This window comes from Dendrobates tinctorius, unplaced genomic scaffold (assembly GCF_039654945.1).
Source record: "Dendrobates tinctorius isolate UK_male_01 unplaced genomic scaffold, ASM3965494v1 ptg000205l, whole genome shotgun sequence".
Taxonomy (NCBI): domain Eukaryota; kingdom Metazoa; phylum Chordata; class Amphibia; order Anura; family Dendrobatidae; genus Dendrobates; species Dendrobates tinctorius.
Window position 1 is genome coordinate 6766595 of NW_027361872.1, and position 24833 is coordinate 6791427.

Genomic DNA, 24833 nt, shown 5'->3' on the forward strand with positions numbered 1-24833 from the left:
CTCATCTAATTTATAGTGATAGACATAACAAAAAAACATGAAATGAAATGGTTAACTATATGTAAACCATCTGTCATTTCATGTCGGGCAGGAGAATAAATATACAAAAGCCGGCAAATGTTTCTGCGGCTATTCTGCTATGATGACCTGAATGAATTTGTAATATATATTAATGTGTCTCTATGACATGTATAAAAAATATATATACAGTGGTGCAAAAAACTATTTAGTCAGTCAGCAATAGAGCAAGTTCCACCACTTAAAAAGATGAGAGGCGTCTGTAATTTACATCATAGGTAGACCTTAACTATGGGAGACAAACTGAGAAAAAAAAATCCAGAAAATCACATTGTCTGGTTTTTTTTTCATTTTATTTGCATATTATGGTGGAAAATAAGTATTTGGTCAGAAACAAAATTTCATCTCAATATTTTGTGATATATCCTTTGTTGGCAATGACAGAGGTCAAACGTTTTCTGTAAGTCTTCACAAGGTTGCCACACACTGTTGTTGGTATGTTGGCCCATTCCTCCATGCAGATCTCCTCTAGAGCAGTGATGTTTTTGGCTTTTCGCTTGGCAACACGGACTTTCAACTCCCTCCAAAGGTTTTCTATAGGGTTGAGATCTGGAGACTGGCTAGGCCACTCCAGGACCTTGAAATGCTTCTTTCGAAGCCACTCCTTCGTTGCCCTGGTGGTGTGCTTTGGATCATTGTCATGTTGAAAGACCCAGCCACGTTTCATCTTCAATGCCCTTGCTGATGGAAGGAGGTTTGCACTCAAAATCTCACGATACATGGCCCCATTCATTCTTTCATGTACCCGGATCAGTCGTCCTGGCCCCTTTGCAGAGAAACAGCCCCAAAGCATGATGTTTCCACCACCATGCTTTACAGTAGGTATGGTGTTTGATGGATGCAACTCAGTATTCTTTTTCCTCCAAACACGACAAGTTGTGTTTCTACCAAACAGTTCCAGTTTGGTTTCATCAGACCATAGGACATTCTCCCAAAACTCCTCTGGATCATCCAAATGCTCTCTAGCAAACTTCAGATGGGCCCGGACATGTACAGGCTTAAGCAGTGGGACACGTCTGGCACTGCAGGATCTGAGTCCATGGTGGCATAGTGTGTTACTTATGGTAGGCCTTGTTACATTGGTCCCAGCTCTCTGCAGTTCATTCACTAGGTCCCCCCGCGTGGTTCTGGGATTTTTGCTCACCGTTCTTGTGATCATTCTGACCCCACGAGGTGGGATTTTGCGTGGAGCACCAGATCGAGGGAGATTATCAGTGGTCTTGTATGTCTTCCATTTTCTAATTATTGCTCCCACAGTTGATTTCTTCACTCCAAGCTGGTTGGCTATTGCAGATTCAGTCTTCCCAGCCTGGTGCAGGGCTACAATTTTGTTTCTGGTGTCCTTTGACAGCTCTTTGGTCTTCACCATAGTGGAGTTTGGAGTCAGACTGTTTGAGGGTGTGCACAGGTGTCTTTTTATACTGATAACAAGTTTAAACAGGTGCCATTACTACAGGTAATGAGTGGAGGAAAGAGGAGACTCTTAAAGAAGAAGTTACAGGTCTGTGAGAGCCAGAAATCTTGTTTGCTTGTTTCTGACCAAATACTTATTTTCCACCATAATATGCAAATAAAATGAAAAAAAAACAGACAATGTGATTTTCTGGATTTTTTTTTTCTCAGTTTGTCTCCCATAGTTGAGGTCTACCTATGATGTAAATTACAGACGCCTCTCATCTTTTTAAGTGGTGGAACTTGCACTATTGCTGACTGACTAAATACTTTTTTGCCCCAATGTATATATGTGTCTAGATCTATTCATTCTTTGTGTGGGGAAACCTGTCATTGGGCTCCATTATATGTCCATTTAGCTATCCTGCGAGAAAATCTCGCCAGACGGATGTCAAACGGATCCTTACATGCGATTAAAATCGCATCAATTAAGAAAAATCGCATCAAAAACGGATCAATGGTTAAGATACCTTTGTGCGATTTCGGACTGTTAAAATGGGACCGTTTTTTTAATGGTTGTGTGTGACTCCAGCCTAAAAGTCAAAATCTATCGAGCCTTGCCACATGACTTAAGATAGAAGCCAAAGCCAAAATCTCAATTTACAGACACCATGTTTCAGGGTACTGCCACTCATGAGTCCAAAGTGTGAGATGTGGTTTGGCTGTGTGAGAGGCATCTGACTGGGATCCAAGGGATAACATTTCTCCATGCGGAGAGTGACATGTCAAGCCTGACATGACAAGGTGAGGAGACTTTTAAGCCTTGCAATGCTCCTCTGAGAAATGTGCAAATTGTGTCTTCAGAGAAGAAGAGGACTAGGATTCAAGTGCCACCTACTGGAAGTAGCATTCCTAAAAGTCAATATACACCCTCTAACGAGCCTTGCCATGTAACTTATAGGGTCAATATTGACTTTTAGTACTATTGTAGTTGAGCTGCACCTACATCTATGTAAAATCCCCCTGCATCTTTATATTTACAAATTCTCATAATGGGATTTTGGGGGTAGTTATTCTAAATGAGAAACAAATTTATTTTAGCTGGCATTAAAAAAAATATTTCTCATGGTGGCAAAACTTCTTTTCGTATGAACTACGGAATATTTATTTTTGTTCGCAGATTAAAATTCCACACAATCCCTGATGTCTTGAAGCTGCACTGATTTCCTAGTGTGCATTGCATTCCACCTTTCTCAGTTTGTAAGCACCGATTTAAAGGATTTGTGTCATGACCTATTGCACAATGGACGATACTTTTAATGATCCCAAAGAGATTTCTCAGTTGACGCACTGTAATTGCATATGAGCTTTGGAGACCTTTTATGGCCTTCTTAAAGTGTAATACTTTTGTGGCTGTTGAAATCTTTTTTCAAAATGATAGATCTATATTAAGTGAAAATGTATTACTAGAAGAGTAAGCCAGAGTGGCGACAGTAGTGATACTGCATCCTCTGGTTCATGCAATCTTCTCTCTGAAGTGTGTAGACTGGTACTTCAGAATATTTGTCTTCATCTACTGTATTTATTCTGGTGATCCCAAAATATGAACTAATTAGAAAGGTTAGGAAACAGGATACTAAATGGTAAATTAAATTATCAAGGACTGTATATTACTGCCTTGGTTTAATTAGTTATATCAATCAATATACACCTGTATAAACAAAGTCCAATTTCACATTACTTACTTTTTTATTTTATTGTGAAAAGGTGTATGTCATTAATCCTTTTGAGGCTATATGTAAGACTGTAATTAATGCAATTCCTGGACTTTAGTTTTCTTTTAGAGGAAAAAACATGCATAGGTAAATTACTCTCCTATTATTGCAATTACATTTAATTAAATTATTGCAATTACACGCTTTGTTATACACATGTTAATTTCTTTTGTGTGTATTGGAACAAAACAAAAAAATAGAGAAAAAAAAGGCAAATTGGACATAATTTCACACAAAACCTCAAAAATGCCCTGCACAAAATTTTTGGCATGGGGCGTGCAATATTATTCGGCCCCTTTAACTTAATACTTTGTTGCGCCACCTTTTGCTGCGATTACAGCTGTAAGTCGCTTGGGGTATGTCTCTATCAGTTTTGTACATTGAGAGACTGAAATTCTTGCCCATTCTTCCTTGGCAAACTGCTCGAGCTCAGTGAGGTTTGATGGAGATCATTTGTGAACAGCAGTTTTCAGCTCTTTCCACAGAGTCTCGATTGGATTCAGGTATGGACTTTGACTTGGCCATTCTAACACCTGGATACATTTATTTGTGAACCATTCCATTGTAGATTTTGCTTTATGTTTGGGATCATTGTCTTGTTGGAAGACAAATCTCTGTCCCAGTCTCAGGTCTTTTGCAGACTCCAACAGGTTTTCTTCAAGAATGGTCCTGTATTTGGCTCTATCCATCTTCCCATCAATTTTAACCATCTTCCCTGTCCCTGCTGTAGAAAAGCAGGCCCAAACCATGATGCTGCCACCACCATGTTTGACAGAGGGGATGGTGTGTTCAGGGTGATGAGCTGTGTTGCCTTTATGCAAAACATATCGTTTGGCATTGTTGCCAAAAAGTTTGATTTTGGTTTCATCTGACCAGAACACCTTCTTCCACATGTTTGGTGTGTCTCGCAGGTGGCTTGCTGCAAACTTTAAAAGACACTTTATGTGGATATCTTTGAGAAATGGCTTTCTTCTTTGTGCAGTGTACGACTGATTGTTGTCCTATAGACAGACTGTCCCAACTAAGCTGTAGATCTCTGCAATTCATCCAGAGTGCTCATGGGCCTCTTGGCTGCATCTCTGATCAGTCTTCTACGTGTTTGAGATGATAGTATAGAGGGACGGCTGGGTCATGGTAGATTTGCAGTGGTATGATACTCCTTCCATTTCAATATGATCGCTTGCACAATGCTCCTTTGGATGTTTAAAGTTTTGGAAATCATTTTGTATCCAAATCTGGCTTTAAACTTCTCCACAACAGTATCACGGACCTGTGTGTTGTGTTCCTTGGTCTTCATGATGCTCTCTGTGCTTCAAACAGAACCCTGAGATTATCACAGAGCAGGTGCATTTATACGGAGATTTGATTACACACAGGTGGATTATATTTATCATCATTAGTCATTTAGGACAACATTTGATCATTCAGAGATCCACAATGAACTTCTGGAGTGAGTTTGCTGCACTGAAAGTAAAGGGGCCGAATAATATTGCACGCCCCACTTTTCAGTTTTTGAATTTCCAGAAACATTTAAAATAACCAATAAATTTTGTTCAACTTCACAATTGTGCCCCACTTGTTGTTGATTCTTCACCAAAAATTTATATTTGGTATCTTTATGTTTGAAGCATATGTGGGAAAAGGTTGAAAAGTTCCAGGGGGCAGAATACTTTCGCAAGGCACTGTATATATAATTATATATATATACACACACAGCTCTGACAAAAGTTAAGAGACCACCGCATCAAAACCCTGTCATGGCCTGAACCCCATTGAAAACCCCAGTTGGACCCATGCGCATAACACATGCATGGTATCTCCTATGGAGATGCTCACAATCTTTAATAACAGCAAGCAACCCCTTTAAAGACCTTATTTCTCTTTTACACAGCCACACATCCCTACAGCATTTATATAAGCAAACCTTTGTAAACTAAACACATAAGATCTATTAATATTTAGATAAATGTAAAAGGGCAAATTTCCCTTAAGATCAGGGTGACTTCAGATGACAATTCATCATGTATTATCTTACTGCTCATCATGTCCGTCCATCACCATGGTAGTCTGCAGAAGTGAGCAAACAAGTGATATTTTCTTCAAATAGATTATTTGGGGTCATTTGTTTAATTCTTTTGGTTTGCCGAGTCATTCTTTTAATGCATCTTCCTATTCCAGCACATCTAATAGGCAATTATCTTTAACACACTTTGGTATAATCATTAGTTGAATCATCTAGTGATGTCTTCTCATGGCGCCAAACATTTTTAGACGTCCCAGTTGTCCTTATCATTTTCAACTAACCTTTTCATCTCCAAGGTAGCAAGTAATTTACGCCCGGCCGAGAAAATTTGCTCAACATTAGTTTCTCCTTAAGACATGATTAAAAATTTTTGCGAGCCACATATTATCAGACATCAACATGAGACTTTGATGTGATATTCTGGTAAAAAAAAAAATCATCTACACAGTAAACACAATAGCCCTCGGGGGCTAGATTTTGAACAACTATAATATTATAAAACATTTTTTTCATAAAATCAATAGATATAGATTAAGAAACAAACTTTTTATTTTTATATTTATATTGTATAAATTCAGTAAATTGGTGATTTGCACAAGGCCAGCAAAGGGGTGAAAAAATAAATTAAACTCACATTGTTGCTCATCTGTTCTGCTGCCACCATCCATTTGGTCCTCCTCATATCTCCCTTCAGCCTCTTCTTTCCTTCTGTGCCCCATGTTTTACGTCCATCTCCTGCATTTTACTTCTATGTCCAGATTATGGTGCTAAGTAGTCTTCTGACATCATGACTCAAGATTTCTACATGACGTTCAAGGCCTACTTGGCATCAGAATCCCTGGTGAAGAGTAAAGATGCAGGAAGAGGACCTCGTGTGTAGTGCAGAAGAAAAGAATAGGTCGGTGGAGGGGGGTTGTAGTAGTGGGACAGGTGTGTGGTGAAGTATTTTTCTGTAACTCTTCATTTAAGACATCCAGATCAAAATAAGGAGCATTTGAATATTCCAGCCATATACAAGGAAACTGACAAATTATATGCAAGGTAATGGCACACAAAGGCATATGTGACACTTCTTTTGAACCATACATGGGAACAGGCAGACTCACCAGAGATCAGGACCAGTGAGGACGTGGGTAACTAAGCGCGGCCGTCGCTTAGTTACCCGCTGTGCACCCTGGATACCAGCTCCCAGCGTCTGCTTACAGCGCTGGGAGCTTGCTGATTGATGGTCTCCCGCTGCCACATGCAGCAATGCATGCTGGCCAGCGGGAGACCAACAATCAAAAAATGGCCCAGGACTCTCCTGCACGATCAGCGATACCCGGCGGGGGGCCAGTTGCTGATAAGTGTCACACACAGCGAGATCGCTGCTGTGGTCACTGTTGCATCACAAAACTTGTGACTCAGCAGCGATCTCGCTAGCGATTTCACTTAGTGTGACGGGGGCTTAACTTAGCCATCAGACTCACTGATTTCACTGATTGGCTTCAGCGTTGTCGATGTAACATCAACACTGCAGAAAATAACAGACACCGAGACTCAGTGCTGGACCAGGGGAGGGTGAGTAAAGCAGTTTGTTTAGCAAAAACAAACTACAGCCAGGGGACAAGGCATCCACTGAATATTTTAACACATAGTATTAGAAATTGGTGTAAGGAGTGGATTAATCAGTTATATACACAAAAATATTTCCTGTATTGATGTAAAATATGCATTGAACATTTGGATGTATTGGATTACAGCCTTGATTGATGCAGGGTATGCATTGAATATTTGGATATGTTCCATATGGCTTAAACTGGTGTAGGGTATGTGTTGAACATTTTGATGTGAGGTATGCATGGAACATTTGGACATGCCGGATCATGGCATGGGTTGGTGTATGGTATGCATTAAACATTTGTACATGATGAATTATTATAGCGTAAAAACTACAGTTACTCAATTGAAAAATAAAGAGTATGTGTGAGAATTAGTGTTGAGCATTCCGATACTGCAAATATCGGGTATCGGCCAATATTCGCGGTATCGGAATTACTATACTGAGTTCCGATACTTTTTACATAACAAATACCGAAATCGGAAGTTCCCATAATGCTATGAGCCAGTTTGATTTGATTCAGCCATTGAGAAAGTGTGGGTACATCCAGTTAGGCATGTAGGCATGTTAACTAATGGCATGGCTGTGATTGGCTGCGAGCAGACCACCCAGCTGCTCCTCCCCCAGACACACGCTGAACAGTGATCTATGGAAAGTGAAACTAGTGAGGGAGGAGGAAACGACCAGTTCTCATTTCAATGCCAGAACACCCCCCCTGGACGTTTATCTTAGCAAGAGATGATATCTTGGAAACCGTGCAGACTAGCCACAGAAGGTAAATTACTTATTGTCAACATTCTGCAGCCTAGATATGCACTGAGATTATGTGAAAAGCCCGGACAACCTATTCTGTTATGTATTTCCGCCAAGTTGGATCGCCCGCCATGGCTGGTGGGGTACTCAGTAACGGCCCCGTTGGTTTCAATGGGAGATGTCACGGTAGCTGTGACCCGGTCCGTGGACCTGGGCATCCATTGTAAAAGGGAAAAGTTGAACGTGTGGATGATGATTAAAGTTTATGAGTGAATGATTCGTGACACCGCCTGTGGTGTTCGGCAATGAAGATGTTAAGCCGACGCTGCAGACAGATCCTCTGGGACAGATGGTGTGGTGCAGCTTTGATGTTGTGGCCCTCCACAGGTAGGGCTGTAGTCCCAGGGCAGTATAGATGGAGAGGTAGTGAAGAGACGTAGATGGTGCAGTGCCAGGCACAGAGATGTAGCAGTGCTGAGTGTGTTGGCGCAGGAATAACTGGAGGACACCAGGGCATGTAGTTCCAAAGCTTTACTCACAGTCTGTTGTGCATATAAGTGCCCGCATTGTGCCGTGTCCTCCAGGTCAGAGGCTCAGTCAACCTCCAAGCTAGATGAAGCACTCCGTTACAACACTTCGCCAACATGTGCCTTTTCTGAACATCTCCCTCTATTGCTACACAACCCCTTTAACATAGTCAATATCTTTGTAACTCCGAACGTCTTAAAAAAAAGTTAATTCCTGCTATTCCATTTGATTGGGCTAAACCTCTATGCCTTTAATGTCTCCTCCACCTCCCCCAATACATTCTACATTATTATTAGTTGTTTTCCTTCATGTAGAATTAACTTACAAGGAAAGAAAAGGTTTATTTTAATTCCGATATTTCTGTCCCATTGACTTGCATTGGTTTCCGGTATCGGAATCGGCGATATCCGATACTTTTTGGGTACCGGTCCGATCCAATCCGATCCAATATTTCCCGATATCGGAAGGTATCTCTCAACACTAGTGAGAATAGATTGGATAAATAAACAGTAAATATAGTTATACAAAATCTTACTAATATCAATGTCAAGTCCATAATATTTTTTTTTTTAGTGCTCAAAAATATGTAATTTTCATTTAGGGGAAAAATACAATAATTTAGAATTAGAATCCTGTGACCAAATTTCAGGAAAGTCATTTTAATTTGAGTTTTAGAAGAGAATTGATCCCTGTTTCTTGTGTGCGCTGGGAATGAAAGCACTAAAATTTCCATGTCTTACAGACTGAAGAGCCATTATCATTCTTGTTGGATTTATTAGTATGGTGTTTTAACTCATTCCTTATATAGTTTGAGGGAAGACAGTGTAGTCAAGCATGTTAGCCAAATAATGTATTCACAGTTACAACTAGGAAAAATACAGAATGCTTATAGTTTTTTTTTTTAAATTAAAAGTAATCTAACATTCATGTTTGAAAAATTTGGTGTGTACAGATCATGATGTTTTTTCTCTTTTCAAAAGTTGATCACATTGTAAATTGTACAGATTTGTGCACCCTATAGAATTAATGAAATATGTAAAAATATGTAAAAAAAATGAAATATGTAAAAATATGTAAAACATTTTTAAAAAAACCTTATGCTCACCTCACCTTTATGGAACCTTCATTCTTCTCCATTACCAATCTGGTCCTTGTTGCAACTTATGAAGACTGAGCCTCTTACATTAAACCATGACGTCTGGCTCTGATGAGGCCTGGAAGGGTTCTGTGCAAGCACACGAAAATTCTAGATGTCATGATGTCACTACATTTACCATGACTTTGCATGCACATGAGCAGAACCATCTCAGGCCGAATCCGAGCTGGAAGTCCTGGCTCAGAGTGAGAGGACTGGGATTTTGGAACTAGCGGTTGGCATTAGCAGATGCAATGAGTGGCCACATAGGTAATATAACTTGCTGAACCTTGGCCCTTTAGCCATGTAAGTAGTTCATTGTCCCTGTATTGGAGTACAGAAAACCACCTACTACCCTATGGCAATCCTGGCTCTTATTTTGCTTAGCCAACCTGACCTTCACTGGACTCCTGTCGGGTGTCTACTGAATTACTGACCTGGTTTCTGATCCTTCGAATTGATTTGCTAATCTCTAATAAAGGTGTTTTTCTAGAGATAGGTCAATCCAAAAGAAATGTAAAGTAGAACTCATCTACTGTATATACTGAGCAAAGGCATATTTGTATAACAGAAAATCAGACAAATTTTCCACTATTTTCAAAGGAAATATCTCTAGTATCGTGTGCAGTACACATAACGGCTACTGAGAAAACAATATGTATGTGCTGTAAATTTCTGGATATTTTCTACAAGCTGATGCTTTATACCATAACAGAGCCTAAAAATTAACTCAGCATGAAAAATGTTTCATTTTTCATTTATAATGAAATAACATTCAATACATTTTTTTGAAAAATAAAAACAAAATAGTGTATTAAGAAACATTTTATTAACAAAACAATAAATTCCACTTGCTTAGCATTTCCAGTAATGGATAAATTGGCCTTGCAACAAAATAAATTCATTTTCAATATCTATCACACAAACACAAAGAAAAAAATCGGTTTTTGGGCCTCATATTTTTAGTTTGGGGATGAATCAATTCACACCATAATGCTTTTGCTTGATTTTTTTTGTTTCTGTTTTGTTGTAAAGGCAACACGTTACAGGGTTGGAAATAAGCCACCTCATCCAGACTTCATACAGCAAATACACGGGCAATCGAAAAATAGTTCATAAACCGGAGTTACCCTTTTCGATGATAATGGGACTAGAAACCCTGTTACGTCGGGTTCATCCTCATTTGATGAAAGGGTTCACATGAAATGGTGTCGAAATGCTACAGCAAGATACATACATACTTTGGTAAAATAACTAAAAGTAACACTGATAATAAAATAGATATATATGCAAATATGAAATACAACCATTTGGTAAATGATATAGTAGATTAATGTATAAATGATAGATAAAAGTGTTGGCAAAATAGACATATACATAGAAAATATCAAAAAAGCACATTTGATATTTCCATTACCTAAAATAAAATTTGCAATATTTTATAAAAGACATGTATTTATTTTTAGCTACCATAACATGTTTAATTGAATTGTTTGGCAAGTCTCAGTTGGGTATAGTATTTACTGTACATCCTTTTCGAAGATCTAAATGATGGACAGACCTATTATGCCTCGTGTAGTCCAGCATTGTGTAACTTTCTTCCCTGAGTACAGCTGACTTTCAGTGGTGTCCAAGAAGGATTCTTATGAGTCAAACAGGAAAAGTTATATTTTTTTTCTGATGAGCTACTGATGCCAAGAATTGATCAAAAGTTCAGGCAAAAAAAAAAAAATTTGCTCTTTGGCAGCCCTAACTAAAAGTATTTTTGTCAACCATAAGCCGTAGCAATCGTGTTTGGATTCTAAGCATTATTTATCAGTAGCCCAGTGAATAAAACAAGGTTTCTTGCTTTGTTGCCCCTGCTGTTTAAATTAATTTTAAATTCCGTTTTCCTGTCTATAATGTGCGAACATCTATATTCTTCCCAGGAGGCCTTCAAGTGGAAAGACTGAGTTCTCTTGAAGCACCCACTTTTAGGTTAATATATTCTCTTTGCATTTCCTTATAAGAAAAATGTTACTCTCAATTTTTTTTCGTTTTTTTACGAGCAAGTGTTATTCGATAAAAAAAGAAGAGTTTATCTTCTATTCTAAAGAAACAGAAAAAAAGGAAATTGGGAGTCTCAGCTTAAGAAAAAAAATGTGAACACTAACGCATTTAAGTTTAAAAGAAATGTAAAAATGTATGAATTTTATCCTGTTATAATTTTTTTTATATATTTTTAAGTGGGAAGAAAATGAAAGCCGAAATTAAAAAAAAAAAAAAAAATTTGTTTCTTGTATTGTATACCGTATTAAAAAATAATTCTAGTGCATTCTTTTAATTAATGCTACATAAAACAGTGTTTTCAATAACTTATTTTTTTAAAAGCATAAAAATTTCTTTGATCATTTTATTTGCATTGTTAAAAAGTAAATGCTCCTTACAGTTAATTAGATAACATAAAGAACTATGGAATGCCTCCGTCGGTGACTTGAATTTCCTCATTTATTTGGACTGTATTAGATACCTTTACACCTTTGCGGCTCAACATATTGTAACTTGGCTGCAGCGGAATGTTGGCTATTGTGCTGTATAATATTAACATTTTGTTTGTTTGTTTTTTATTTACATTCATACACATCCCCAGCGGCATACTCACGAGAATTAAAAATAAAAAAGTAAAAAAAAATGTAAAAAAAATTTGGGTAATGGCGGCATTTAACTGAAACACGTCTGTTGTGTCAGACATCAGAAAACTTTCTATACCTAGCAACACTTAGAACATTTAGGTTACCAAAAATGGCTGAAGAGCAGATATATTTTGCATTGTCTATACAACAGGCTATAAAACATCACTTGTCACAGTCCAGAAAGCACATATAGATGTGTTTTATATAAACATATGTAGTAACATATTAAGCGTGCATGAAAATTTTCAATGATTGCATCTATCCCTCTTGTTTTATTTTTGAAAAAGGGCCTTATATTCCGTATTTGTGAAATAAGGCCTCCATAGCATACTCTTCACAACCAGAAAGGGGCTTTGTGAAAGTTTTTGCCTTTTTTTAATACAAGTCTTCAGAAAAGCCAGCGTTACGAAGCGGACGTGTCTCAATCAATGCTTCTTCGCTTGATGATGCAAACCGCGGCTGTTTGCAAGTTTGGACAAGTCTGTGCTGGCATTAGAACTTACTTTTGGAGAGAGTACTAGCACTTTGGCTGTATCCAGAATCATAGGTAGCTTTTTTTTATTTTATTTTTTTTTTATTTTAATTGTGCCTCAAAGGTGGATATTTCTGTGTGCTTTAAGAATGTTTCTTGTAAATCAGCGTCTTTCCAAAACATTCCAGCCACGTAAATGGTCAGGCAGAGTAAATGAAACACTGTGAATATTCGTAAATCTTGTTTGGCTCCTGTTTCTGGGAAACAAAACTGTAATATACTTGTTTATATTTTTTTCTGTTTGTTTTATATATATTTTTTTAAAAACAGTCTTTCCTTCCCATTAGCATTCCCTGTCTTCTTTTTTTTTTGTTATTTTCAATGTGCTTCATAAAAAGTAAATAAGTTTGTTAATTTTATGTCTCAGATAAAATGAAGACTATTTCTATACACGTGTTCGTTAAGCGGCTGGGATCAGACATAATATTCCTTGTCCTTGTTTTTCTTATTTTTGTTAGAACTTTTAGCGCTGCTGGGTTGTTTCTCTTTGATCACAGCCCCATTGGACTGTGCTGAGTTACTGATGTAGTTTCGACTCTCATCCACATGATAGGAACCTTCATCCCTATTTCGATACTTGTACATAGCGTAAAGAAGGATGAGAATGCACAAGGCTGCTGCAGCGACAATGCCGACCACCATGCCAGTCGTGCTACTTGATTCCCTGATGACCTCTGATGGCCCCGATATTTCTCTTCCTCCTGCTCTTGTTGGATTTGCTAAAGAAAAGAAAAATATCCAGTTACTACTTCATGAAGTCTTGTGAAAAAATTGCTTGACATTAAAGCTTAAAAGGGAATAAAAGAAAAACAAATGATAGTAATACAATTCAATATAAATTCTCTTCCAGTAGAAATACAAATTACAATTGGAACATATTTTTCACTGGTATCCAAGAACCTAGTTTTTCTTTAAATATGTTTTGCTGCCCACAAGTCTTGATTCTCCTCATTGTGGCAGCAGCTGTCAATTAGCTTTCATTTTGTCACTCAGTGTGATGGGGAAAAAAGGAAAATTTCCATTAACAATGTAGCTTTAAAATGGGAACAAGGCAATGAATTTAAATGCTAGGTAAATCAATGTTTCACCTGCTGAAATGCCTCTCATACAGAGCCCATTTCTACAATTATCTCACTTACCTATTCAGTCTTCCTGTGGATAACGGCGGTTGATTGATGTTACTACTGCCTTTTCAAAAGGGCTTTGAACTGGCCTGAATAATAGTGTAAACTTGCTTTTGCTCTTAAAGTAGAGTGAAGGATCTGATAATGAGCTAAACAGATTTCAAACTAAAGAATAAAGTAAAAACTAATCTGGAGATGAAATCTTCCAAAATGGATGAGAAAACATGATGAAGACACTTTAAAGATGTTTTACACTTTTGTATCAATAGAAACTTTAAAGAGAACCTGTCAAATGAAAAAAACGCTATTAACCTGCAGATATGGGGTTAATCTGCAGGTTAATAGTATTCTGAGCTTGCCCAGTAGCCCTGCTGACAGGAGGAAATGAACTATATTCCTCCTGGCAGCATTCAGAGTTCAGTCATGAGGGCGAAGCCGGCGATGCTTTACTCACCACTTTGTGTATAGAGAGCGGCAGCTGTAACCGCACCTCTGGGATTGACTGCAGTGTTCAGTCATGGGGTGGTGCCAGCCGCCTCTCTCTATAAACAGAGCTGTTACTGAAACAACCACCCCCATGACTGAACAATGCAGGGAGGAATAAAGTTAATTTCCATCCGGCAGTTGGGCTCAAAGTGTCTCTGGTTCAGAATGCCATTAACCTGCAGATAAACTCCATATCTGCAGGTTATTAGCAATTTTTCACGTGACAGGATCCATTTGTTACTTTGTCTGTTTAAAATCACATATCCTTTCAAAGTAATAATCACAACAGCATCAGCTAAATGGTCTACAAAAGTATCAATCTCAGTGTCAGTAGGGTTGAGCCTCATGTGTACATTCTACAGATTGGCTCATTGAGTTGACAGTGGGAGGAGTAAACACTATGTATCAAGTCAATCTACTTATCTTCAGTAATACAGGAGGATTAGTTTCCAAGTACACCCTACTTACATAACACATATTTTTTTTTTATAAATGTGAAAGAGAAATATTGATAATAGTCATAATTCTACCAACCACTGAGTTTGGATCACGCTTACAGTTTTCCTTTGAACTTCTTAACAAGAAAGCATAGATTTAGCTTTTCAAAAGTCTACTACTAGAAGATCCGATGTAGTGTGCCCATAAGGATATTATCTATTGGTATGAGAATCGATGTGGAGCAGTTAATTACTAGTTCTGATTGAATACTGGGTTAAACTTTGTATGACATTCATGGAAATTTATACTGAGTCTCTATTATTAGCTAGGAAAAGCATGGCATCATTGACATGCTTTTACACCTTACACTAACTATTAGAGATGAGTGAATTTTCTGAAATTTAAAATCAGCAAATTTGCTCCAATTCAACTGGGAAATTCAATTTGCAAAACATTTATTCAGTGCAATCAAATGTGTTTTATTATCCTCTGAGGTGTTTTTAGACAATAGAGCATAATAAAAGTAGGTTAAAGAAAAAAATTATACTCTTCTCACCCTAACACTCCACTGATCTGCATGCAGACTAGATCCATTTTGGACATTACACATATTCCATCATCTTTGGCACCACTGATGCTGACTAGGCTTTATCATAGCATGAGGCCTTGTCAGAGCCAAAAACACCAAAACTGTCAGAAGACAGAGTCAGACTAAATTATCTTGAACTGGGTATGCATGGCGGTACACCTAAGGGCCAGAGAAAGGTGAATATAATTTTTTAACCCCTTCCTGACCTTTTAGAATTCCACAAAATAATAGCTGCTAGGCCACAATTTTGCTGGATTCATGCTAATCAAATTGCAAAATATTATACTGCAAATCCAATTTTTTTTGTAAAGTTCAAAGCAGATGCAGATAAGATTTACTTCGAACCGATAGCTCATCTTTACTAGACATAGTTATGTACACTTTTTTATAACTCTTTGAACTGTTGTTGATAATGGTAACACGCCATGCAACTGCTATTTGGTTCAGTAGTAAACTGCTTCTTGTCCTGTCACTGGGCTACTTGCACCCTTGCACCACCCCTAAAACATGTACTCACAGTTTTGCAAATGAAAAATGGTGGTAAGCACAGTTACTTTGATGTTCTGGGGCTGTTGGTAGAAATCAAACCAAGCACAACATCTGCGTGAAGATTGTCTGATCTTCTATGTTTCTATTACTCTCTGAATAACAGTGGTATGCCAATGGAATACACAATTTTGACTCAGGCAAATTAGATTGTCATCTGAATTGAAGGACTAATATTATTGGCGCTAAATCTGCAATTTCATATACTAACTAGAGTTGTAGTTAGCCTTGCCTTCACGATAAATTTTATCTCATTGTCCGCAGCCATACATATCAACATTTCTTGACCAGTGTGCAATGCTTTGTGTACTTCCCCTCCATTGACTCAGCAGCTAATGGATGTGTTCTCTAAAGGTACTGTCACACTTAGCGATGTACCAGCGATCCCGACCAGCGATATGACACGGTCAGGATCGCTGGTGCATCGCTAAGTGGTCGCTAGTGAGCTGCCACACAGGCAGATCTCACCAGCGACATCGCAGGGGTCGGGGTCGCTACTTACCTGTCAGACGAGGCGATCCTGACGTCCTCCCACCCGCATCCACGCGTCACTCGTCTCCACAGCAGGAAGCCCCAGCAGGAAGCTGACGACGAGAAACAGTCCTGGACGTTCTCGCGCAATCAGCGATAACCATCGGGGGAGCGGTCGGTGGTAAGAATCAGACATAGCGATATCGCTAGCAATATCGCTATAACGTCACAAAACCCAGTGACGTTATAGCGATATTGCTAGCGATATCGCTTAGTATGACAGGCTCTTAACTGTCCATGTTGCAATCCAGTCATATCATATTGTTTTACTACCTTTTCCTTTCCCCTTTTAACTTTTAACCATTACTTTTTACTGAAGGTCATTCAGCCTCATAGCATTATTTTTTATATTAAAGCTTCAAAAAAAGTAAACAGGAAATAATCCAAAATTCTTTTTATCTCTCTCTAAACAAACTCTAAACAACCTGTAAAGTGCTGCGGAATATGCAGGCACTATATGAATAAAGATTATTATTAAACAAATGCATTCATAATGAGTAAGTTAATATGTTGATGCACTTTGAAGTTCAGAGTACTCAATAATTGAAAACTTTCTAGAACTAGTCCTGATCCCATTGTCCCTCATGAGTGACAAGGCCCGGGCTATCTTTATTTACCCGCACAGAAAATTCCTTTTGGAATCGATGCAGAGCTTTATTCAATAGCTGACATTCTTTGTGTAAGTCTTGTAGCTGTTTCTCTGTAGATAACAATTCTATCTTTTTATGGATCAAAGTTTTCAGTTTCGCCGTGCTTTAAGTGAATTACATTTCTTTTATCTTCTGTTTTATTATTGTTTGCCTATATTTTAAATGACGCATAAAGAAGTGTCACTCTGGGCATATCTTGACTACCGTCTAATGTCAAATCTGTGTTTAAGCTTCCATTTCACTTTATGTTCTTTTTTTATTGCCATAGTTTTCATAATACAACAGAGAACTGGGGAACCATTCCCCTGCATTAGTCTGCATTTTAACTGGAAACCTATCTTATGTACAGTATACTGTTTGCTAAATTATATAACCGTGCACTCCCTAGATATTGTGTTTATGACTGGCATTCTCTCTGTTGGCGCTCACATTTTAACTTTAAAACCCGTTGATTCTTTCCGGAATCAATTACGTTGTTTAGACCCTTGTTAATGTCATCAACTGTCATCAATTCCTAATGAAATGAATTAAAAAGACCTTATTTGAAGCCCCAACCTATTAGGAAAATATAAGCCACCTGACCACAGTCTTAAGGGATTATCCAGGATTTCCAGTTCTGCATGGAGACAATATCTGATAGCTCAGCTGGCAATCCTGCAACTTCAATTCAACACAAGTCAACAAAGTAGCTTTTCCTTTTCTGCTCTGTCGACAGATGGTGTCCTTAATAGTTTCAGCTGCCATTGTGGTTATGCTTGAAAAAGGCTGCTTGCTGTCCGAAACGTTGCTTTCATGATGCGTTATGGATGAGTAAAGGAATGGAATCATCTTTCTGTTTTTTTTCCTAATAAACGATCTGTCGACAGACGGGACATCATTGCTGACATCATGCTGATTGACAGCCATCTACTCACAGTTAGGCTAGGGTCACACAACTGTATTTTCTTTCATATGAGATAATTGGGTTGATTATGCTAATCACACTCTGATCAATCTTTGACCAGGGTTTGATCAGAGTTTGATCATAGTGTGGTCCAATGTTCTCAGATGAGAAGATGGAGAATAAACATTTCTCCATCTTCTCCATTTTGTTGCTGTACCTGAATGTCATCTGAGGGCAGTCAGATTCTTTCCACGGACTCATTGACTTGCATGGCCGAGTGCGATCCCATATACGGATGCAAATTGTACATGTTGCAAGTTTTTCCTCTGAAAGAGGAAAAAAATGGACATGTGCAAACCCCTATAGAATAAAATTAGTCAAAGTGTGATTTGATATTTGGATGGATCGCAATCGGACTGAAAATACAGTTTTCTGCAGGAGCCCTTAGGCAGCAAGAAGCCAGCTGTCAATCAGCATTACAACAGAAGAGACGACCTATCAACACAAAAGAGAAGACATCAGTATGACATCAGTGAAGTCACAGTATTTGCTGGCAAAAGTGGTCCGTTAGCTGCTTATTAGTTCTTAGCCCAATATGCAAAAATAATACAATGTGACTACCATTGAGGACTTGATGCATTGCCTTCAATAACAAAATTGGTTGTGAATAATGGTGGGCTTTGCTTGGCAGATTTCTTCCCATAACTAACATCGATCCACCACATAACAACCAATATTATTATTATTATTATTATTATTATTTATTTATATAGCACCATGGTGTTGCACATGAGAAAGGGTTACATACAAATTACAGATATTACTTACAGTAAACAAACTAACAATGACAGACTGGTACAGAGGGAAGAGGACCCTGCCCTTGCGGGCTTACGTTCTACAGGATGGTGGCGAAGGAGACAGTAGGTTGGGGGGTTGCAGCAGCTGCCGTGTTTGTGAGGCAGTAGATCCGGTAGTGGTGAGGAGGTAGCAGGGTCATTGCAGGCTTTAAGCTTTCCTGAAGAGGTGGGTTTTCAGGTTCCATCTGAAGGATCCGAATGTGTTTGATAATCGGATGTGTTGGGGCAAAGAATTCCAGAGGTTGAGGGATAATCGGGAGAAATTTTGGAGGCGGTTGGGTGAGGAGTGAATAAGTGTGGATGAGAGAAGGTGGTCTGGGGAGGATCGGAGATTATGTGAGGGAAGATATCGGGAGATTAGTTCAGAGACATATGGAGGAGACAGGTTATAGATGGCCTTGTAGGTCAGTATTAGTAATTTGAACTGGATACGCTGAGGGAATGGAGCCAGTGAAAAGATTTGCAGAGGGGAGAAGCAGAGGAGTAGTGAGGAGAGAGATGAATTAATTGGGCAGCAGAGTTAAGTATGGACTGGAGAGGTGCAAGGGTGTTAATAGGGAGGCCACAGAAAAGGATGCTGCACTATTCGAGGCGGGAGATGATGAGGGCATGCACAAGCATTTTAGTAGATTGAGGGTTGAGGAAAGGATGGATTCTGGAAATATCTTGAGCTGGAGGTGACAGGAGGTAGAAAGAGCTTGGATGTGCGGTTTGAAGGACATGGCAGAGTCAAGGGTTACTCCTAGGCAGTGGACTTCTGGTATGGGGGAAAGCGTGATGTTGTTAATTGTGATAGATAGGTCAGGTAAAGAAGATCTGTGAGATGTGGGAAAGATGATGAGTTCAGATTTTGAGGAAGCAGGAGGAGAAGAAGGAGGATATGGCTGATAGACACTCTGGGATTCTGGACAGCAGAGATGTGACGTCTGGGCCAGAGAGGTAGATCTGAGTGTCACCAGCATAAAGGTGGTACTGCAATCAATGGGACTTTATGAGTTGCCCCACTCCAAGTGTATAGATTGAGAAGAGTAGGGGTCCTAGAACAGAGCCTTGGGGGACTCCAACAGAGAGAGGGTGGGATGAGGAGGTACTGTGGGAGTGAGAGATGCTGAATATGCGATTGGAAAGGTATGTGGAGATCCAGGATAGGGCGAGGTCTTTGATGCCAAAGGAGGAGAGGATCTGTATTAGGAGGCAGTCGTCAACTGTGTTGAAAGCAGAGGACAGGTCTAGAAGGAGGAGTATAGAGTATTGTCAGTTAGCTTTGGCTGTAAGCAGATCATTAGTAATTTTGGTCAGGGCAGTCTCAGTGGAGTGGAGTGATACACCAAATTTTGCACATGCATGCTTTTACAAAATGTTGCTAAGAATGGCATATTTTTGACAATTGGTAAATTTAGTTCAATTAAAAAAAAATTAAGAAATTCTCAAAAAGAATATAATTTGATGCAGATTGGGTTATTTTCTGAGGATATTTCATTTAGCAATACCTTACGCTAACATATATCGTAAACAGAAGGCTATCCCTGTAGAGAATATACAGTAATTATACTATGCTATCTACCTTTTAATACCATGTTTATTACCACCTTCTTTATGTAAGTCCATAGATCTGGCCTGAGATGGAGGGAATAGTTCTATAAAACTTTCGATTTATTAGTCTAGAGTTACTAGTCTTACATAGTTGTCAGGCCTCGTACATTTCGATATAGCTTGAGAACAACAATATTTGCCTTTATCCTCACCTGGCTTCATAGAGCAGTTATTGCACATTTGCTTTTATATCTAGCAGGTGGCTTACCTTTATTTAAAGCTTGTCCTTCCTTATCATGCTGTGACATTTAATTGGCACGGACAATATCATCCTGCTATTATCATTATACAGCAATAATGATCATACGGCTGGGTTAGTGGCTATTAAATGCCTTGCAGGCAATAATCACTTTGCTATTCCAGTAGTTATATACTTGCCGTTTTAACTCAGGCATATAGCATAAGATTAGAAAAGGGTCCTGAGTGAGATACCATATAGCCACCTCCGTTAAGTGAACATGTATATCCAGCTTATTGATTTTCTGAAATGTGCGCAATGTTTATGATACTGTTACTAGACTTTCGGGAAATGTAATGATAATGGAGGGTGATGTAATGCTATTATAGTTACATGTTTTACTGCACTATATATTGTTGTAGATAATCACATTTAATAGGCTATATCATTGCCTTCACATTCAGAGGATTGCAATAGGAATCTGCTTATGTATATTGTATATATTTTATTTATAAACATGGATCAGTGTTACTAGATAGTCTGAAGTATGGCTGTATGGTTTTCCTTACGAGTTAACATATTTTACCCACAAAGCAAAATTTTACAAATTTTAATTCAGTTTTCAAAGGACTTTACCGGAAATATATAAAAAATAACTTAAAAATTATAAATAAATTCTTAAATGAAATATATTTAAATAGAAAATCCCTCCCTAGTCTAGGGAGGTAATTACTATAGAATTAAAATGGCCACTGTATTACACTGACAGAAACATGTTTTAGTATGTTAATAAGACAGGTGCCTGTCAGCATGTGAAGTAGGATGCTCTGCCCCCTCCGTTCATGTGCTCCCAATGGATAATCGGATCTAATTCTGGAGATGCCAGGGGTGCCGAGGTAAGAAGAGGCTACTCACACTGCTGTCCACCCTGTCTATCCGATCTAACACTGGGGATAACAGGGGACCTAAGTTAAGAAGAGGTTGCTCACACTGCTGCCCACCTTTTCTATCTCAACTATTACTGGAGATACCAGGAGTGCTTAGGAAAGAAGAGGCTGCTCACACTGCTGTCCACCCTGTCTATCTGATCTAATACTGGAGAAGCCAGTGGGGTTGAAGTAAGAAGAGGTTGCTCATACTGCTGTCCACCCTGACTGTCTGATCTAATACTGGAGATGCCAGCGGTACTGAAGTAAGATGAGGCTACTCACACTTATCCACCATGTCTGTCTGATCTAATACTGGAGATTCCAGGAGTGCTGAGGCAAGAAGAGGCTGCTCACACTGCTGTCCACCCTGTCTATCTGATCTACTACTGGAAATACCAGGGGTGCTGAGGTAAGAAGAGATTACTCACCTTATTCTCCACCCTGTCTATCTGATCTAATACTGGAGATACCAGGAGTGCTGAGGCAAGATGAGGCTGCTTACACTGCTGTCCACCCTGCCTATCTGATCTAATACTGGAGATACTAGGGGTGCTGAGGTAAGATTAGGCTATTCACATTGTTCTCCACCCTGTCTATCTACTCTAATACTACCAGGAGTGCTTAGGAAAGAAAAGGATGCTCACACCACTGTCCACCCTGTCTATCTGATCTAATACTGGAAATTACAGGGGTGCTGAGGTAAGAAGAGGCAGCTCACACTGCTGCCACCCTGTTTAACTCATCTACAAGAAGAAGCTGCTCACACTGCTGTCCACCTTGTCAATCTGATCTAATACTGGAAATACCAGGGGTACGGAGGTAATATAAAGTTACTCACATTGTTCTCCACCCTGTCTATCTAGTCTAATATTGGCGATACCAGGAGTTCTGAGGTAAGAAGAGATCACTCACAGTGATGTCCACCCTGTCTCTATGATATAATAAATAGGGTGGGGAGATGGGCAACACATTTTGAGCTTCTTCTCATTACATATACCTCTGCAGCTGTAGCACTCCTCTCATAGAGTTTTCAACTCCGTTGTACTGTCCCTTCCCTCATTCTGACTACTAAAAGAAAGCTGAAAAAGTGTTAGTTGTAATCAGGCACAGATTTGAAGCACAGCTGACAGCACTATAAGAAGAGAGCTACAGCTGCAGATGTGTTTTTAATCAAATAAAGCTCATCTCTGCTGTACTGTTCCTCCTCTCATCCCCCACACCCTGCAGGTTTGGATTTTTTCCCTTAATAATAAAGACCTTCATTTAAAAACTGCATTTTGTGAATACCTGTGTTATCTGCCTAATATTTAAATTTTGTTTGGTGATCTGAAACATTTAAGGGTGACAAATATGCAAAAGAATAGGACCTTGGGAAGCAGCAAACACTTTTTCACGCAGCTGTGGTGTAACCACTGGGTACCCCACTGGTCACTGATACGACCATCAATTTTAAAACTTGTTTACATTGGCAAACCAAAGTAAACGATCGCTCAGTGCACACAGGCTACCATTAAGGGCCCGTTACACATAGCGATATCGATAGCAATATCGCTATAACGTCACTGGTTTTGTGACACAGCAGCGATATTGATAGCAATATCGCTATGTGTGATACTTACCTCCGACCGGCTCCCCCACTGGTTATCGCTGATCGCACGAGAACGTCCTGGACCATTTCTCATCGGCCACTTCCTTCTGGGCTTCCTGCTGTGGCGACGAGCGACGCGTGGACGCGGGCGGGAGGACATCAGGATCGCCGCGTCTGACAGGTAAGTAGCGACCCCGACCCCTGCTATGTCGCTGGTGAGATCTGCCTGTGTGGCAGCTCACTAGTGACCACTTAGCGATGCATCAGTGATCCTGACCGGGTCATATCGTGGTCGGGATCGCTGGTGCATCGCTAAGTGTATTGGTACCCTTATTCTTGGCAGTGCAAGTCCTGTTTACATATGCTACACCACAGAGAACAATGATTTTTTGTGCTTCCTAATAGGCCATTTCACTTGAAGATTGATTGTTTTGCTAGTTCATCAGTCTTTAACAAGGCAAGATAAGGAGTGTTTTAACAATGGTCATTTATGAGTATCTTGCAGTGTAAATGCCCCTCTAGTCCTCACTTTGATCTGAACTGAATGGAACTCCATGAATATGCATGACCAATGGTGTTTCATTCTGTGTCTATTCTAATCATGGTGGTAGTTGATTAGAGCCATTTCCCTAGTTGTCCTAAACAGCGTGAGTTTCAGTAATAGAACCTCAAACTTACTGCACTGCAAGACACAAGAAATTGATTATTACTATATTCTACTTGTTTTATTTTGTAAAACATTATGCAAAACTATTAAATTATGTAACATTTTTCTACAGTAGTGAATCAGAAAAACTATACTGCATTTCTAAATTGAGGTAATTGCTAATATTATTATTATTACACCTACTATATATTGTGATAGGAACTTGGAGATGGGAAAAGCCGTGTAAAGTTATAGGGCTAGCATAATAATAATAATACATTTTATTTCTATAGCGCCGACATATTCTGCAGCACTTTACATTTCGGAGGGGATTTGTACAGACAATAGACATTACAGCATAACAATAATCACATAGATTATAACAAATACCAAGAGGAATGAGGGCCCTGCTCGCAAGCTTACAATCTATGAGGGAAAAAGGGGAGACACGAAAGGTGGGTGGTAACAGTTGCCCTGATTGTATGGACCAGCCATAATGTTAAGTGTGTATCAGTACGGACACAGAGGGCTAATGGATGCATAAAGCATGTGGGAACATGATGCGGGGAACCTGGTTATGGTAAAACTTTTGGCTGTGCCACACAGGGATAGATTAGGTTAATATGTTGAGGCGATAGGCCAGTCTGAATAAATATGTTTTCAGGGCACGCTTAAAATTGTGGGGATTGGGGACTAATCGTATTGACCTGGGAAGTGCATTCCAAAGAATTGGCGCAGCACGTGTAAAGTCTTGGAGGCAGGAGGGGGAGGTTCTGATTATTGAGGATGCTAACCTCAGGTCATCAGCAGAATGGAGGGCGCAGGTAGGGTGGTATAATGCATCAAGGGAGGAGATGTAGGGTGGTGCTGTGCCATGGAGGGCTTTGTGGGTGAGGGTAAGAAATTTATACTGAATTCTGGAGTGGATGGGTAGCCAGTGTAATGACTGGCACAAGGTAGAGGCATCGGCGTAACAATTGGTGAGTAATATGATCCTGGCTGCAGCATTCAAGACAGATTGGAGAGGGGAGAGTTTGGTAAGAGGGAGGTCGATGAGAAAAGAGTTGCAATAGTCAAGACGAGAATGAATAAGAGAAACAGTAAGAGTTTTTGCAGACTCAAAAGTAAGAAAAGGTCGAATTCTAGAAATGTTTTTGAGGTGCAGATGACAAGAGCAAGCCAGTGATCGAATGTGGGGGGAAAAGGAAAGCTCAGAATCAAGTATGACCCCAAGACAGCGGGCATGTTGCTGGGGAGTAATAGTGGAGCCCCACACAGACACACAGAAATGGCAATGTCAGGTATAC

The 24833-nt window shown here is 39.3% G+C and overlaps 1 protein-coding gene across 17 annotated transcripts in view; it reads right to left on the minus strand.

Annotated features, from left to right (window-relative positions):
* Positions 1 to 10094: 10094 nt before the first annotated feature.
* Positions 10095 to 24833, minus strand: part of NRXN1 (neurexin 1) — a 1899875-nt gene continuing 1885136 nt past the window's right edge. For all 17 annotated transcript variants that reach the window (XM_073553976.1, XM_073553975.1, XM_073553974.1 and 14 more), the window contains one exon: positions 10095 to 13207. In XM_073553976.1, the coding sequence (XP_073410077.1) occupies positions 12903 to 13207 (305 nt within the window). In that variant the 3' untranslated portion in view covers positions 10095 to 12902. The remainder of the gene's footprint in view (positions 13208 to 24833) is intronic.